The sequence below is a fragment of the Saimiri boliviensis genome, chromosome 5 (assembly GCF_048565385.1).
Source record: "Saimiri boliviensis isolate mSaiBol1 chromosome 5, mSaiBol1.pri, whole genome shotgun sequence".
Taxonomy (NCBI): domain Eukaryota; kingdom Metazoa; phylum Chordata; class Mammalia; order Primates; family Cebidae; genus Saimiri; species Saimiri boliviensis.
This window is the reverse complement of record NC_133453.1, coordinates 81341645-81359768: the sequence shown is the minus strand read 5'-3', so window position 1 is coordinate 81359768 and position 18124 is coordinate 81341645. Positions and strand designations below refer to the sequence as shown.

The window sequence follows — 18124 nt, the reverse complement described above, 5'->3', positions numbered from 1 at the left end:
GGAACCAGAAAACCAACTCTGGTAACATGACAAAAAAGGGCTCTTTAACACTTGCCAAAAAATCACACTAGCTGACTAGCAATGGACCCAAACCAAGAAATACCTGATTTACCTGAAAAAGAATTCAGGAGGTTAGTTATTAAGCCAATCAGAAAAGCAGCAGAGAAAGGTGAAGCCCGCTGTAAGGAAATCCAAAAAATGATACAAGAAATAAAAGGAGAGATATTCAAGGAAATAGATATTAATTTTAAAAAACCAAAACTTCAGAAAACAATGGACACACATAGAAATGCAAAATGCTCTGTAAAGTCTCAGCAATAGAACTGAAGAAGTAGAATAATGGAACAGAACAGAGGCCTCGGAGGCAACACAACATATCTACAACCATTGGATCTTTGACAAACCTGACAAAAACAAGCAATGGGGAAAAGATTCCTTGTTTAAGAAATGTTGTTGGGAAAACTGGCTAGCCATGTGCAGAAAGCAGAAACTGGACCCCTTCCTGACACCTTGCACTAAAATTTACTCCAGATGGATTAAAGACTTAAATATAAGACCTAACACCATAAAATCCCTAGAAGAAAACCTAGGCAAAACCATTCAGGACATAGGTGTAGGCAAGGACTTCATGACTAAAACACCAAAAGCATTGGCAAGAAAAGCCAAAATAGATAAATGGGACCTAATCAAACTCCACAGCTTCTGCACAGCAAAAGAAACAGTCATTAGAGTGAATTGGCAACCAACAGAATGGGAAAAAGTTTTTGCAGTCTACCCATCTGACAAAGGGCTGATATCCAGAATTTACAAAGAACTAAAACAGATTTACAAGAAAAAAGCAAACAAGCCCATTCAAAAGTGGGCAAAGGATATGAACAGACACTTTACAAAAGGAGATATACATGAGGCCAACAAACATATGAAAAAATGCTCATCATCACTGGTCATTAGAGAAATGCAAATCAAAACTACATTGAGATACTCTCACACCAGTTAGAATGGTGATCATTAAAAAATCTGGAGACAACAGATGCTGGAGAGGATGTGGAGAAATAGAACACTTTTACATTGCTGGTGGGAGTGTAAATTAGTTCAACCATTGTGGAAGACAGTGTGGCGATTCCCCAAGGACCTCGAAATAGAAATTCCATTTGACCCAGCAATCCCATTACTGGGTACATATCCAAAGGATTATAAATCATTCCACTGTAAGGACACATGCAAACGAATGTTCACTGCAGCACAGTTTACAATAGCAAAGACCTGGAACCAACCCAAATGCCCACCAATGATAGACTGGACAGGGAAAATGTGGCACATATACACCATGGAATATTATGCAGCCATCAAAAACAATGAGTTAGTGTCCTTTGTAGGGACATGGATGAAACTGGAAACCATCATTCTCAGCAAATTGACACAAGAACAGAAAATCAAAGACCACATGTTCTCACTCATAGGTGGGTGTTGAACAATGAGAACACATTGAAACAGGGAGGGGAACATCACACACTGGGGTCTGTTGGGGGGAAATAGGGGAGGGACAGTGCAGGGTGGGGAGTTGGGGAGAGATAGCATGTGGAGAAATGCCAGATATAGGTGAAGGGGAGGAAGGCAGCAAATCACGCTGCCATGTGTGTACCTATGCAACAGTCTTGCATGTTCTTCATATGTACCCCAAAACCTAAATGTAATATAAAAAAGAAGTAGAATAAAGAACTTTGGAGCTCAAACACAAGGTCTTTGAATTAACCCAATCCAACAAAGATGAAGGAAAAAAGAATAAGAAAATATGAACAAAGCCTCCAGAAGTCTGGGATTATGTTAAATGACCAAACCTAAGAATAATCGGTGCTCCTGAGGAAGAAGAGAAATCTAAAAGTATGGAAAACATATTTGGGGATATCATCAAGTAAAACTTCCCTGGCCTTGTGAGAGACCTAGACAACCAAACACAAGATACATGAAGAACACCTGGGAAATTCATCGCTAAAACATAATCACCTAGTCACATTGTTATCAGGTTATCTAAAGTTAAGATAAAAGAAAGAATCTTAAGAGCTGTGAGAAAGAAGCACCAGGTAACCTGTAAAGGAAAACCTATCAGATTAACAGCAGATTTCTCAGCAGACACCCTATAAGCTAGAAAGGATTCAGGCCTTATCTTTAGCCTCCTCAAAACAATTGTCAGCCAAGAATTTTATATCCAGCAAAACTAAACTTCATATATGAAGGAAGGATACAGTCTTTTTCAGACAAACAAATGCTGAGAGAATTTGTCACTACTAAGCCACCACTACAAGAACTGCTAAAAGGGCTCTAAATCTTGAAACAAATCCTAGAAACACATCAAAACAGAACCTCTTTAAAGCATGAATTTCACAGGACCTAAAAAACAAAAAATGCAGTTAAAAAAAACAAAAATGAAAAACAAAAAAGCAAGGTATACAGGCAACAAATAGCATGATGAATGGAAGTGTAGTTCACATTTCAGTACTAACATTGAATATAAATGGCCTAAGTGCTCCACTTAAAAGATGCAGAACTGCAGAATGGATAAAAATTCATCAATCAACTATCTGTTGCCTTCAAGAGACTCACACATAAGGACTTGCACAAACTTAAGGTAAAGGAGTGGAAAAAGACATTTCATGCAAATGGACACCAAAAGAAAGCAGGAATAGCTATTCTTATGTCAGACAAAACAAACTTTAAGGCAACAGCAGTTAAAAGAGACAAAGAGGGACATTATATAATGATAAATGGCCTTGTCCAACAAGAAAATATCATAATTCTAAACATATATGCACCTAATACTAGAGCCCCCAGGTTTATAAAACAAGTGATAATAGACCTAAGAAATGAGATAGACAGCAACACAATAATATTGGGGGACTTCGATACTCTATGGACAGCACCAGACAGGTCATCAAGACAGAAAGTCAACAAAGAAACAAAGGGTTTAAACTATACCCTGGAGCAAATGGACTTAACAGATATATACAGAACATTCCATCCAACAATCACAGAATATACATTCTATTCAACAGTACATGAAACTTTCTCCAAGATAGACCATACAATAGGCCACAATACAAGCCTCAATGAATTAAAAAAAAAAAAAAAACAGTGGAATAAAACTAGAAACCAACTCCAAAAGGAACCTTCAAAACCATGCAAATACCTAGAAATTAAATAATCTGCTCTTGAATGATCATTGGGTCAACAAAAAAATCAAGATGGAAATTTAAAAATTATTCAAATTGAACAACAATAGTAACACAACCTATCAAAAACTCTGGGACACAGCAAAGGTGGTGCTAATAGGAAAGTTCATATCCCTAAACACCTACATGGAAAAGGAAGGAAGAGCATAAACAGACAATCAAGGTCACACCTCAAGGAACGAGAGAAACAAGAACAAACCAAACCCAAACCCAGCAGAAGAAAGGAAATAACCAAGATTGGAGCAGAACTAAACACAACAGATAAATGAAAAATACAAAAGATAAATGAAACAAAAAGCTGGTTCTTTGAAAAAATAACTAAAATTGATAGACCATTAGCAAGATTAACCAAGAAAAGAAAGAAAAATCCAAGTAAACTCAAAAAGAAATGAAACCGGAGATATTACAACTGACACCACAGAAATACAAAAGATTATTGAAAGCTGCTATGAAGATACGTGCATAAACTAGAAAACCTAGAAGAGATAGATAAGCTGCTAGAAAGATACAACCCTCCTACTTTAAATCAGGAAGCATTAAATACCCTGAACAGGCCAATAACAAGCAGTGAGATTGAAATGGTAATTCAAAAACCAACAAAAAAGAGGCCAGGACCAGACGCATACACAGCAGAATTCTACCAGACATTCAAAGAAGAATTGGTATGAATTCTATTGACACTATTCCACAAGATGGAGAAAAAGGGAACCTTCCTAGATCATTCTATGAAGTAAGTATCATCTTAATACCAAAACCAGGAAAAAAACATAACCAAAAAAGAAAACTATGGACCAATATCTCTGATGAACCTAGATGCTAAAATTTTTAACAAAATACTAGCTAACCAAATCCAACAATATATCAAAAAGATAATCCACTATGATCAAGTGGGTTTTATAAGAGGGATAGTTTAACATATACAAATCAGTAAATATGATACCCTACATAAACAGAATTAAAAACAAAAAGTACATGATCTCAATAGATGCAGAAAAAAACATTCGACAAAATTCAGCATCTCTTTATGATTAAAACTCTCAGCAAAATCAACATACAAAAGACATAACTCAATATAATAAAAGCCATCTATGACAAACCCACAGCCAACAGAATACTGAATGGGGAAAAGTTGAAAGCATTCCCCCTGAGAACAGGAACAAGACAAGGATGCCCAGTCTCACCACTCCTCTTCAATGTAGTACTGGAAGTCCTAGACAGAATAATCAGACAAGAGAATAAAGGGCATCCAATCAATAAAGAGGAAGTAAAACTGTTGCTGTTTGCTGATGATGTGATCATTTACATAGAAAACGCTAAAGACTCTCCATAAGCTCCTAGAACTGATAAAAATTTCAGCAAAGATTCTAGATGCAAAATTAATGTACACAAATCAGTAGCTCTTCTATACACCAGCAGTGACCAAGCTGAGAATCAAATCAAGAATTCAACCCCTTTTTTGTTGCAACAACAAAAAAGTACTTAGGAATGTACCTAACCAAGGAGGCGAAAGACCTCTGCAAGGAAAACTATAAATCACTGCTGAAAGAAATCAGACAACACAAACAAATGCAAACACATCCCAGGCTCATGGATGGGTAGTATCAATATTGTGAAAATGACCAGACTGCCAAAAGCAATCTACAAATTCAATGCAATCCCTATCAAATGATGGTTATCACCATCATTCTTCACAGAATTAGAAAAACAATTCTAAAATTGATATGGAACAAAAAAAGAGCCCTCATAGCCAAAGCAAGACTAAGCAAAAAGAACAAATTTAGAGGCATCACATTATCTGATTTCAAACTATACTATAAGGCCATAGTCACCAAAACAGCATGGTACTGGTATAAAAACAGGCACATAGGTCAATGGAACAGAATAGAGAACCCAAAAATAAGCCCAAATTCTTACAGCCAACTGATCTTTGACAAAGCAAACTAAAACATAAAGTGGGGAAAGGACACTCTTTTTGCAACAAATGGTGCAGGGATAATTGGCTATCCACATGTAGGAGAATGATACTAGATCCTTACCTCTCACCTTATACAAATATCAACTCAAGATGGATTAAGGACTTAAATATAAGACCTGAAACTACAAAAATTCTAGAAGATAACTCCTCTTGAAGTGATAAGAATTGGATCCCACTGACCTCCACTTTCACATTACCTCACACCTGATTTATTATGATTAATCATAAACGGTTCCCCCACTCCCAGTGTTCTTCCTGCTTCCATCTGACTGTACCCTGCTCTCCTATTAACCTTCTGGAAGCATTGTCTTTGTTTTTGTGCTTCACAAGATTTGAATATTTTGTGCTGTCTACATGATAAAGTTCAAACACATTGGGCTGTCATTCATTAAACCCTAGGCCTGTTTCTGTGAAGAATGGGGTGGAGTTGGAGGATGGCAGAAGTAAAACTCACATATACCAGTAGGGATTGCACTCCAGCTTTATCAAGCCTCAAAAGGGACAAAAACTGCATAGACCAGGAAACATCTGAACGTTGTTCTTTCAGAAAAAACATAGAAACAGACCAAAGGGATCTGTTTTATCATCGAACAGACCAAGGGGCTGACAACTGGTCAGCAGTCTGCAGGGGTGAAACATCTGCTAGATCTGCACCCAATGGTTCCCAGAAATTTGTTTTCTTCCCTATTGGAAAAATCCATTATCACCCCCAAAACAATCTCTGCTCCTTGTAAAGCCACTCAACAAGCCACAGGCATAGGCATGACAGGCGATTGACAGAACTCCATGCTGGTAGAACAGTCATCCATGCATAGTGCCTGGGTTCTCAGTCCCAATATTTTCAATGCATCATGTTGTACAACTTTTTTCTCTGTGCCTGAACCACAGCTTATGCAATTTCCTTTATCTACATCTGTATAGTGATGAGGAGGTTTTTCCATTTCTCCATGTCGGAGGTTTGTTGAATTGAATTAAACTACAGATTTGGATTCAGAAAGAGGAAAAAAAGGAAATTGTCTATAAACATTAAACTCTGAGGCTTCCACTGATCTCTCAAGCCAGTTTTAAGTAACTATATTATATATACATTATATATATAATGATATAAGTGGATAACAAAATATTCTTTTCACATTTTCTGGACCTTTTCTTCTAGATGCCAGGGTCTCAATCCATGTAGATAGAAGTTCATGTTGTGCTGTGCTAGATTTCCTTTAGCAAGGCATTTATTTTCACTACCAAGTAAAGTTTGATTTTATTTTAGTAGATTTAAAAATATTACTTTTAATAATCTTCCCAAAGTAAATTAGTGTATATTTCAATAGTAACAGGGCATTTGTTGCATCATTTTGTTTTTAATATACTGTGAAGATAAACATTGCAGATGAATGCCATATTTATAAAATGTCTAAAGAAATGTAAGCAAATTGTTTTTGAAATTGTTTATAAATATTAAGAGTTTTAAGCATATGTGGTGCTAAGTAATATTGACATGTCTTGGAAAATGTGCAAGATAGAAGGCAAATGAGGCAACTACTCATTCCCCAAATTTGCTTGCTCACAGGCAAAATAAATTCTTTGAGAAAAAATATTTGATGAAATTAGCGAGGCCACCAGTGACATTAAAAACATGTATTTAAGTACAAATCTGAAGCAAGTTAAGCAGGGAAAAAAACCTTGACCCCAATACTATTAAAGGCAGGAAAGAAAAAGAACACAGGCATTTGTTAGTAAAAGAATTACAGTTGAGGGTGGAAATTATCTTTCTGGAAATTATAAAAATACGGAAATAACAGATTTGATGTCATATTTCTCCCTAAGTACTGAGGGGTACAGTGGATTCCATAAGTTGTCGAGCAGCTTGTGGATTCTATTAGTATAATTCAGTCCTGTATTGAGTTTCAAATATCTACTGCTCCTAAAGGCTCAGTGTCTAAGTTCCTGAGACTTTCCTCTCAGGATCTCTCTAGTATTCAGCAGTAATGTAACAAGTGTTCATCTTCAAGTGTATTAGCAGCCATTCAATCATTTTTCCAAAGAAATTGATTAAATCTGAGAAACAGTAGAATTCCCAGATTGTTTTTATTTCCTAGATCAAACTTCATCATTTTTGGGATTTGTTTGTAGTCTTTAAAAATTTTATATCTTAGACTTTTCTCATGACTTCTCCAGGCAAAGTACTGGTCTTAACAAGATTCTATTTTTCCCCTCCATGTCTTTTACCTGTAAAATGGCTTCATATTTTACCTCTGAGTCCTGAACACAGAACACAGAGGTAAAATATAGCTACGCTAGATTTTAAGAGATGGTGAAGCTGTTTTAATGAGGGCAAAATAAAACCTAGGGAAGTACAGATTCCGTAAAAAATAATCAAATATACATCAAATGTAGAAAGTGTCACCCTTTCCATGATTTTTACAACTACCAGGACCATACAAATCAAAACATACTACAAAGTTACAGTGATCAGACTAATGTCTTGAGGCTAGTGTGGTACTAGCATAAAGACAGACCAATGGAATAGAATAAAGAGCTCAGAAATAAGCCCTTGCATACATGTTCAACCGATTTTTAACAAAGGTGACAAGACCATTCAGTTTAAAAAAGTCTTTTAAACAAACAGTCCTGAGAAAACTGCATATCTACATGCAAAAGGATGAAATCGATTTCTTACTGTATACAAAAAAATAAAGGGATAAAAGCTCTAAACATAGCCACTAAAACTATAAAATTTTTATAAGAAAACATGGAGGAAAAGCTTCATGACATTGGGTTTGGTAATCAATCTTTGGATATGACAGTAAAAGCACAGCAACACAAGAAAAAATAAATAAATTGAACATTGATATTAAAAACTTGTGTACATCAGAGGATACTATCAACAGGATAAAAGGCAACCAACAGAATAGGAGAAAATATTTGGAAATTACATGTATCTGATAAGGCATTAATTTCCAGAATATATAGAGCTCTCCTACAACACAACAACAATTACAAACCAATCCAATCAAAACATGGGCAAAGGACTTGAATGGACATTCTTCCAAAGAAGATACACAAATGACCAAAAAGTACCTAAAAAATTCTCACCAGCCCAACACTAATCATTAGGAAAATGCAAATCAAAATCACAATGAAATACCAATTCACACTTACTGAAATAGCTATGATTAAAAACAAAAACAAAAACAAAAAGGCAGAAAATATCAAGTGCCAGCAAGGATGTAGAGGAATTGGAACTCTTGTGCATTGTTAATGGGAATGTAAAACGGCAAAGTCACTGTGGAAAATCGCACGGCAGTTTCTCAAAAACTTACACATAGAATTGCCATATCATTTACCAATTTCATTTCTGAGTATATTCTCAAAAGAATTAAAAGTAGGGGTTTGAACAGATATTTGCACATCAATGTTTATAGCAGTGTTACTATAACGAAAAGATGAAAACAATCCAAATGTCCTTTGACAGAGGAATAAACAAAATTTGGTATATACATACAATAGGATGTTTTCTGCCTTAAAAAGGAATGAAATTCTAATACATTCTACAACATGGGTGAACTTGAAAACATTATAGTAAGTGAAATAAGTCACACATAAAAGGACAAGTATTACATGATTCTGTTTATATGAAGTACTTAGAATAGACAAATTCATGGAGAAAAAAATTAGCATAGTGCTTATCAGAGGCTCAGGGGAAGAGGTGGGCAGTTTTTGGTTAATGGGTTCAGCGTTTCAGATTGAGATGATGAAAAAGTTCTGAAGATAAATAGGGGTGATGGTTGCAAAATAATGTGAAAGTACTTAATGCCACTTAATTGTAAGCTTAGAATGGTTACAGTAGTAAATTTTATATTATGTATATTTATCAAAACAAAAAGTGGATGTCATGAAAGACAAAAAAGGCTGTAGAAATGAATCAAATTAAAGGAGAACACAAAAGGAATTTAAAAGTTGAACAAAATCTTAATGGAAGAATCTGGGTTAAAGTTACAGCAGCTATCTTCTTGCAGCTATTCTATAAAGTTATTTTTAAGTTAAAAGTTTGTAAAAAATGAAGAAAAAGATTAAAAGAATTCAAAAGAAAGTGGCATATAAAGACTATAGGCAAAGAAGATCCAACATAGTGTAATAGCATAATAAGAGTCCCAGGGGAAATAAAGGAAACATAACAAACACTAAAAATTATAATATAAAAAATTCCTGAAATAAAATTGAATTTATATTGTGAAAGGGAATATAATTTACTGAGTAAGTATGTTAACCCAGAATGACAAACACAAAGATAAAGTTCACTAAAACTACTGTATTATAAAGAAAGTGAAAAAAACTCTAATCAGGCAAAAAGATCAAGTAATTCTTAGGTAAAGAAAACCATATTAAAGCCAGCCCTTTGACATTTTATGCTAAGAAAAGAAAACGTAAATAAAGTATCCTATACCAGAAAAATTTATTTTCAACTATAAAGGCCACCATCAATCTGTTATTAACATTCAAGGACCCAGAAAATATTGTTTCCATGACCAATTACCGAAGAATCTTCTTGAAAACAGGCTTCAGACAACCCAAACGACGAGAGAGATACTGATGAAAAATCCTGGCAATATCCATAAATATATACTTACAGAAAAAGATTCAAGATAAAAGAGAGTATGTGTAATATCTACATAATCCCTCATAATATAGATACAATGATAACAAAAGAAAAAAATGGAAAAGGCATAATCACTTTGCTGATTTTTGTATTTTTAGTAGAGACAGGGTTTCACCATGTTAGCCATGCTGGTTCTGAACTCCTGGCCTCAAGCGATCCACCTGCCTCGGCCTCCCAAAGTGTTGGGATTACAGGCGCAAGCCACCGCACCCTGCTCGTTTAGTATATATGTCTGTATATGCATGTATATGTATACGTATAGGAGTGTGTGTGTGATTTTTCTAACCATGCTCATTTAAAAGGTCTAGAATAGAAGATCAACTAGTAGCAATGTGGTTAGTTCCTGGTCAGAGCAAGAAATATTCAAAATGAGCTTAGAACATCTTGTTATGCCTGATAACAAACATGACAGATTTCCAAAAGTGGCTGCAAAAATATTTCTTATTTCACATACTTTCATCCAACGTGACCTTGCCATTAATAAATGGACATTTTTTCTCACACCTTTTTAATCTGAGAGAGTTCTACGACTGCTCTGATGAAAAGAATATGGAGGAAGAGACCCTGTACCAGTTCCATCAGATCTCATCTTGTCTAGCAGCTTGCATTTATGCCTCTTAGAATGTTTGCTCTTGGAAAATTCTGTCTTGGAACTCAGATACCATTCTATGAAACGCCAAGTCATCTTGAGAGGTCATGTGCAGGTGGTTGGTCCCATTGACAACCTCAAATGAGTTCCCAGCCAACAACCAGCATCAATTGACAGCCATGTGAGTGAGTTCTCTTGATCATTCAGCCAACTTCAGTTTTTGGATGACTACATCCTCAACTAGCAATTGACTACAAATTTATAATATACCCTGTGGTAGGCAGAAAATGTCTCCCAAAGATGTCAATTTCCTAATCTCCATAATCTGTGAATGTTAGGTGACATGGCAAAGGGTATTCTGATTGCTAATCAACTGATCTTAAAATAGGGAGATTATTTTGAATCATTAGGGCTTAAAGTAATCACAAGAGTTCTGAACAATGGAAGAGGGAGGCAGAAGAGGAGTGTGGAGTGCTGGGATGTGAGAAGGATTAGGCCTGCCATTGCTAGTTTTGAAGATAAAAGAAAGACAGCATGAGCTAAGGACTATAGGCAGCTTCTAGAAGCTGGAGAAGGCAAAAAAACTGATTATCTCCTATAGGCTTGAGAAAGGAATACAGCCCTGTCAAAACTGTGATTTTAGCCCAATGAGATTCAATTCTGATTTCTGACCTCTCAAAACTATAGGATAAATTTTCATTGTTTAAACCATTAAATTTGTGGTAATTTTTTACAGCAGTGATAGGAAATTAATACAGGCCCCAAGTGAGAACTAACCAGTAGAGCCCAGTCAACTCACAGAAACATGAGAAATAATTTTTAAAAATAAGTTTTGAACCACTAAGTTTTATTGCATAGCAATAGATAGCTGGCATGGCAAGGAAGTTACCAAGTCTATTAGTCTATCTTAATGGAATTATGAGTCAAACTGAAAAGGTTTCCATTGGGCAAGGAGGGGATAAATGGAGCATCAATAAGGGTAACACTTTAATAGATTAAATGGACAAATACATTTAAATTCATAACTTCATAAAAATACAACAAAATTGATCACGTTTGCAGGATGTCAAATAAGAAACTCATTACTTGTAAAACTGTTAAGTTAAAAAAAAAACCTCACTTAGCCTACTCCTCTTATACTATCAAATACCAGAAAAGAAAAATTTTTCTTTATGTTATTTTTCCAGGTAATAAAGGAAAGAGTGATTGAATTTGAATATATTACTACCATGCAATCTGTAATTAATTAATGGACTTAGGCATTGAGAATTAGTGGCAGCAAAAATTGCAAAAAGAGGTTCCGTCAGACAATATGCATATCCTGCTGGGGGAACAAATCACCGCAATGAAGTAGCCTTGGAGAAAAGAAAAAAAAAAAAAAACCTGAATCTTATGTCCGTAAGGCCTCTGGGTCAACTACCAATTTATGGCAAACAGAAAAAACAGAGGAGAGAGGAATATATTAAACTGTTAAGACACCAAAAAGACAAAGTCAACAAAATCCAGCATAGAAAATTCTGCATATAAATTTATTTGTTTCTTCAATAAGTAAAATGCAAAAGGGGAAAATGGATGGGTGGGGAGGCGTATAGATTAAAAGATACTCAAAAGATTGAATTTAAAAGCTAAAACTGAAGTATAACATTGAAGGATGTTCCCTTGGATAATACAACAATTTAAAAGATAGAACTAAATGGTCTAATCCTGGAGCACTTCAACATCTAGAGATGGATAGAGATGGAGGAGTCAGAAAAGGAATTGAGAATGACCAGAGAAGCAAGAGGTAAAGGAGGCTGATATCATAGAAGCCAAGGGAAAAGCATGCTCTGAGATGTAGTAGTTGTCAAGTGAATCAAATGTTGTCATGAAGTCAGTAAGATGAAAATTGAGAAGCGGTCATCAGATTTGCCAACACACAGTTCATTGGTGACCTTGCTGAAAGCAGTGTCAGAGGAGCTGAGAGCAAAGCTAAATCAGAATGAGTGATAGTAACTGGAAGGTGAAAAGACACATTTAATGGCTATTGGGAACTCTCTAAGAATGCTTGCTTGAGAAGAGGAGGAGAGATATAGCTTGGTAGCTAAGGGACAATACAGGGTTGATGGAGATTTCTTTTTAAAGTGGAATTTCTTTCAGCATATTTGTATGCTGAGAGAGAGCTTGAATATACAGGAGAGAAATAGAATAAGCAAAAAAGAAAATTTTTGTGGAGTTGAGATGGGATGAAACCCAAAACACGCATGGAAACGTTGGTCTCTGATAGAGGGGAGTTTGCTCCCTCTGCTAGAGGATGCAGAAGGTAAATGCCCATTTGGGTGTATTTGCAGATTTGGTGGTGGTGAGGTAAGGGAATTTTTACCAGATGGATTACATTCTTTCCTTTCAGTTTGAAACAAGCCCATCATCTTCAAAGATGTGGAGCTGTATCAGGATATTCCATTTATTAATCATGGATTGAGGGTAGTGGTTTTTAAATTGTTTTGGACCATTACCCACTAATAAATATATTTTTCTTATGACCCACTATACACAAACACGGATAATTGAAATCAAATTTCATGGCCCAGTGCTTACTCACCTTAGGGATGTTCTCTTTTCTTTCTTTTCTAAGGATACTAGGCAAACTAGACTGGCAAGAGCTACAACCTTATGAAGCAGAGCACAGGGTTGGGGAGGAGGAAAATAAAGGGGATGCTATTCCATGTCAAAGTAAATATGACTCCCGAGCAGGGACTGGCCTTGCTGTCTCAGAAATTCATGTAAATTAAGGATATTAAATCAGAAACTGGCTAAGAAGATTATTTCCGATACACTTACATACTAAAACATTGTTTTAAATAATTTTCTTAATTTTTTTCATTTTATTGGGAATTTATAGCATTGGCCTATTATAGTATATAAATAAGACAGTTATAAACATTAAAGAATAATTAGACAGATACTATAATCACTACCCTGGTTGAGCAATAAAACGTTTCCAGTAACTTGGAAGCCCCTACTCCCAACTGTCTCTCCATCTCTGAGAGGTAATCATTACCTTGATTCTACTTTTAATCATTCGATTTTTCTCTATTATTTTGCCACTTACACATATATTCCTAAAAAACATAGGTTAGTTTGGCCTGCTTTTGTACCTTTGACAAATAAAATACTACACAATATGCACGCTTTTGTATCTGACTCCTTTCACTAAATATTATGTCCATGATGCTATTTTATTCATTTTCATTGCTGGATGCAATTCTGTATATGAATATACTACATTTTTTATATTTATTTACTGTTGAACATTTGGCTTGTTTTCATTTGGGAATCCTAGTTTATGTCCTCCTACACACATGCAGGAGCTTCTCAAGAGCATCTATCTAGCAGTAGAATTGCTGCATCAAACAATATGAATGCTTTCAACCTTATCAGTTAAGTTCAAATGTTTCCAGTTTATACTTCCACTCCAGTATGTGCTTCTCATTGTTCTATATTATGACTAATTGATACTGTTAGATTTCTTGATATTGTTGCCAATCTGGTGGGTACATACTGGTAATTCATTGGGGCTTTAATTGGTGCTTCTATATTTTCATATGTTCATTAACCATTTGGATTTCAGATTTATTTGATTTTTTTTAATTAAAAAAATGCTAGTTAGAGCTGATCTTTGACAAACCTCAAGAAAACAAGCAATGGGGAAAGCATTCCTTATTTAATAAATAGTCCTTGGAGAACTGGCTAGCTATATGCAGAAAATTGAAACTGGACTCCTTCCTTATACCTTTTACAAAAAGGAACTCATGACGGATTAAAGATGTAAATGTAAATTCCAAAACCATAAAAAAGCTAGAAGAAAATCTAGGGAAAACCATTCAGGACAAAGGCACAAGCAGAGATTCCATGATGAAATGCCAAAAGCAATTGCAGCAAAAGCAAAAACTGACAAATGGGATCTAATTAAACTAAAGAGCTTCTGCAGAGTTAAAAAAAAAAAAAAAAAAATTGTCATCAGAGTGAACAGAGAACCTAAAGAATGAAAGCAATTTTTTGCAATCTATCCATCTGACGAAGGTCTAATACTCAGCGTCTACAAGGAACCACCACATGTCACTCAATTGTTCTCCAAATTGTGGCGCTACCCCTCATAGTACTATCACCAGCTACTAGTCTGACTGTTGGGAAAATGTAAAGGGAATGATATTCAGCTGGAATTTGAGTGTGATCCTCTGGACATCAGTGTGGATGTTGATGTTGGAAAGGATCCATGGACTCTGAGCAGTATCCGTGTCATGATGTTTAGAGAGGTATGCTCTGACATGACAGGGCTTTCTTGGTTCTGTGTCTGAGGCATCACATCAAGCAAACTGAGGGCTCATAAAGGAACATTGTTAACCCCAGGAGATACCTTAAACACTAATGCTCACTACTCCTTAGCTCTCGTTAAACAATTCTTCCTCTCTTTTTATGAGATGTTATGATGAGGCAACTAGAAGGGTGTTAGAATAAGTTTTGGAATGCAGACAAGGATATTCTCCATAGGATCTTTTATGAAGATTTATTCTAATGGGGTTGTACCTGTATTTTTTTTATTTCTATGATGTTGGGGCCAATCATAAAGTCAAAGATTCCAATAGTTGGACTGGCCTTTTATTTTCTTAACATTATTCCAGTAATTGCATGGAGACTGCCACCCCGGGAGGTAGATGGCAGCTACAATAGAGAGAGAAATGTCAGGGAGCTGCAATAGAGACAGAAAGGAGGGGGGTAATCTTAATGGTAACATGGCAACTTTTAACAACACTAACTTGCTATTCTGCTTGAAAAATCATTTTTAGAAATGGTCAAATATTTATGCTTGAGTTTTATTTGATATGCTCCTTTTCCATAAAAATCATCTAAATATTTAATAATTTGGAACTTTTGACAGCATTCCAAATATTATGAAATTTTAAATATTTCTTCTAAATAATCTCACAAATATATATATTTTTCCAAACCAAAACAGATATTCCCATGCTTGAAATGTTATTTCTAATTTCTAATTTATTCTTTTTTTCTAATTTATTCTTAAGGGCTAATTTGCAAAATGAAATTGTTTGGATGATTAACCAGTTTGCAGTAAACATGGTGTACCAAATTGGTTTCTAAATTTAGAGAAAGGTTGAGTCTCCTCTTTTAATAATCAAGAAATAACAGAAATATTAATGATAATGAAGCTTCCATAATTAAAAAGTCAAATTCTGAAATAGCAAGCAGAAATGAACATTAGCAGGTAGCAGCTACATAATTTATAATTCTCACAAATAGTTATTTTTGAGCTCTTTTCATAGGATAACACAACCTCCAACATGCAGTTCACTAAAATATAGTGTACGTACTATATGTGCCATAATTCAGTTCCATAATTTGGGGGAATTTAGTACTATTAAATATAACTTAAAGATGCAAGTATACGTAAAGATCACAAAAGAAAGGCAAAGTTGTTTTATTAGATGCTATGATTTCTATGTCTGCTATTTCAAACATTTTAGAAAGTATTATTATTCATATAAATGTTTTCAAAGAAAAATTTCCTTTACCTATAGAATCTGAGGATGAGCTCTATATTTTAAATACAGTAGACTCCATGTCTTTTCTTGGAGGTTTTTGAGGACAAATTTTTGGTAATATCTCTTTGGCATAAAGTGTTCTATGAAGTCCAGCTTCTCGAAGCGCTAACTCAAAGCGAAGTCTAGGGTCAGAAATTATCTGTAGAAATAAAAGCACATTTTAAATAAATAGCAATTCATTAAACTAAAATAACTTTTAACATTTAGTTCCATGTTTTCCCAGGCTAATTTGTTTTTGCTGGACAGATGACTAGGTGACAGTAAACTTTGTGAATACAGTGACTATATTTTGGAAACATCCAAACCTTTTTTGACATTATCAGTTTTCAGTACATCAGCAGTTTCCAATATAAGGTGTATAGTATATTGTGCCTAGATTAGTCAAAATATAATGCATTAAAATCATTAAAAGATAAAGTAAAAGAAGCTTACTTTCAGTACTACTATTGATTTATGACTTATTGCTGGTTGGAATTATAAAATACAGATAATCATTGATTAAAATAAATCTAATCCACAACCTTGTACATCTGTCTTTAAAATGACATCTTAATTTCTCCATCATTTGGCGATATGTAAATTAAGTTTAAACACATGGCCACCACTTGAAAAACAAAATCAGTAGAACTTTTCTTCCAAGGCTGGATTTCTATTTCAAACAGAAGTAGAAAATGCCTCCATCAATCTGATTCTAAGTGGGAGCAGACATATGAGTAGTTCAATTTCTGTTTTCATTTATAGCTGATTGGATCTTATTCCTCTTCCCCTCCTCCTATGAATATTAAATGTCAACAGACACTGTTTGAAATAAGAAGGTGGCCACATATGGATTTTACCTAATGAGGCATTTTACATGGACTTGAAGTCCCCCTAGAGGATGCGATAATAAGCTATTACAAGCAGCCCTTCCAGGAGCTCTTAGACAAACTGAGGCAATAAAAATGTACACCGATAGCTACAGATTACGGCAACACGTGGCAGATGCCCTAAAAGTAGTAAAACATCGAGATACACCTTTTGGTGCTGGTGGTATGAGGACGGTCTTGGTGAAGATAAGCAATTAAACTAACCTTAAAGTGCAACTTAGTCTATAAAGCAGGCTGTGGGGGAAGAGACCCAATGAGAAAGGAAGACACATACAAACTCAGAGGTGAAATAGGTCAACTTGGGAGAAGGGTAGTTTGAGCAGAGCACTGGTTACCATTGAGGAACACTGGAAACAGATGCTTCTCAGACTATGACTTGAACTTCAAAGGCTTGCATGGCCATGCTGAGTCTAACGAGCTACTAGGGTTGTTTGTTTCTGGTTTTTGCATGGAAATAATATAATCATTGTAGTTGCATAGGAAGATGGGTCTGATTGTAAGTTCAGAATAAATTAGGGTGGTAGGGAAAGAAGAGGCAGAGGCTGAAAGAGTGATTAGGAGTTTACTACAATTGTCTAGACATAAAGTAATAAATGTCTGAATTTGGCTGGTAGCAAGGAAGAGATAACTCTTAGAAACACTATGAAAAGAAGAATCAATTTTACTTGGCAGCTGATCAGATAAAGGGCTTTGGAGCGACAATGAGTATGAAGTCAAGAATAATACAGATTATTTGTGTCTGAGAAGCAACAAATTTGAGCCTTAGACCCAGGTTTTTCCTCCTCTGTCTCAATGTCTTCTCCCTGGTCTGCTCTCATGTGATCCAGTGATTCATGTTCAATCTGTATGCCATTGACTCCCAAATTACATCCAGGACTCACCTCTCTCTTCAGCTCCATGTGGTGAGGCTTAAATTTTTTTATTACTCAATTTTTGCATAGCTAGAGAGTGAAATTGAGATCTCCCTGCTACTTGGACTTCCATCTTCCCAATTCCTTTCCCTGGAGGCAGCCCATCAATTTCTTGTAAATGTGTACTAGATATTTTTATCCTAAACACGGTATAAGTAAAACAAATTCTTTCTTTCCCTAAATCTGTTTTTTTTCCCTGTATTCTTATATAGTTAATGGCAGCACCACCAGATGATTATAATTTACTGAATTACTACTAGGTGCCAGGAAATCTTTTAGGCAGTTGACATTTATTATCTCTAATG

General features: G+C 35.3%; 1 protein-coding gene and 1 long non-coding RNA gene across 7 annotated transcripts in view; one reads left to right on the top strand and one right to left on the bottom strand.

Annotated features, from left to right (window-relative positions):
- CCDC148 (coiled-coil domain containing 148) overlaps positions 1 to 18124 on the bottom strand; it is a 342429-nt gene that overhangs the window by 65763 nt on the left and 258542 nt on the right. For 5 of the 6 annotated variants that reach the window (XM_003921954.4, XM_074399655.1, XM_074399653.1 and 2 more), the window contains one exon: positions 1269 to 16181. In XM_003921954.4, the coding sequence (XP_003922003.3) occupies positions 16035 to 16181 (147 nt within the window). In that variant the 3' untranslated portion in view covers positions 1269 to 16034. Of the gene's footprint in view, positions 1 to 1268; positions 16182 to 18124 lie in introns of those variants that run through there. The other variant, XM_074399652.1, reaches the window with a different exon arrangement.
- Positions 10553 to 18124, top strand: part of LOC104649957 (uncharacterized) — a 62918-nt gene continuing 55346 nt past the window's right edge. The window contains exon 1 of the long non-coding RNA XR_743710.1: positions 10553 to 10626. This is a non-coding gene — a long non-coding RNA (uncharacterized LOC104649957). The remainder of the gene's footprint in view (positions 10627 to 18124) is intronic.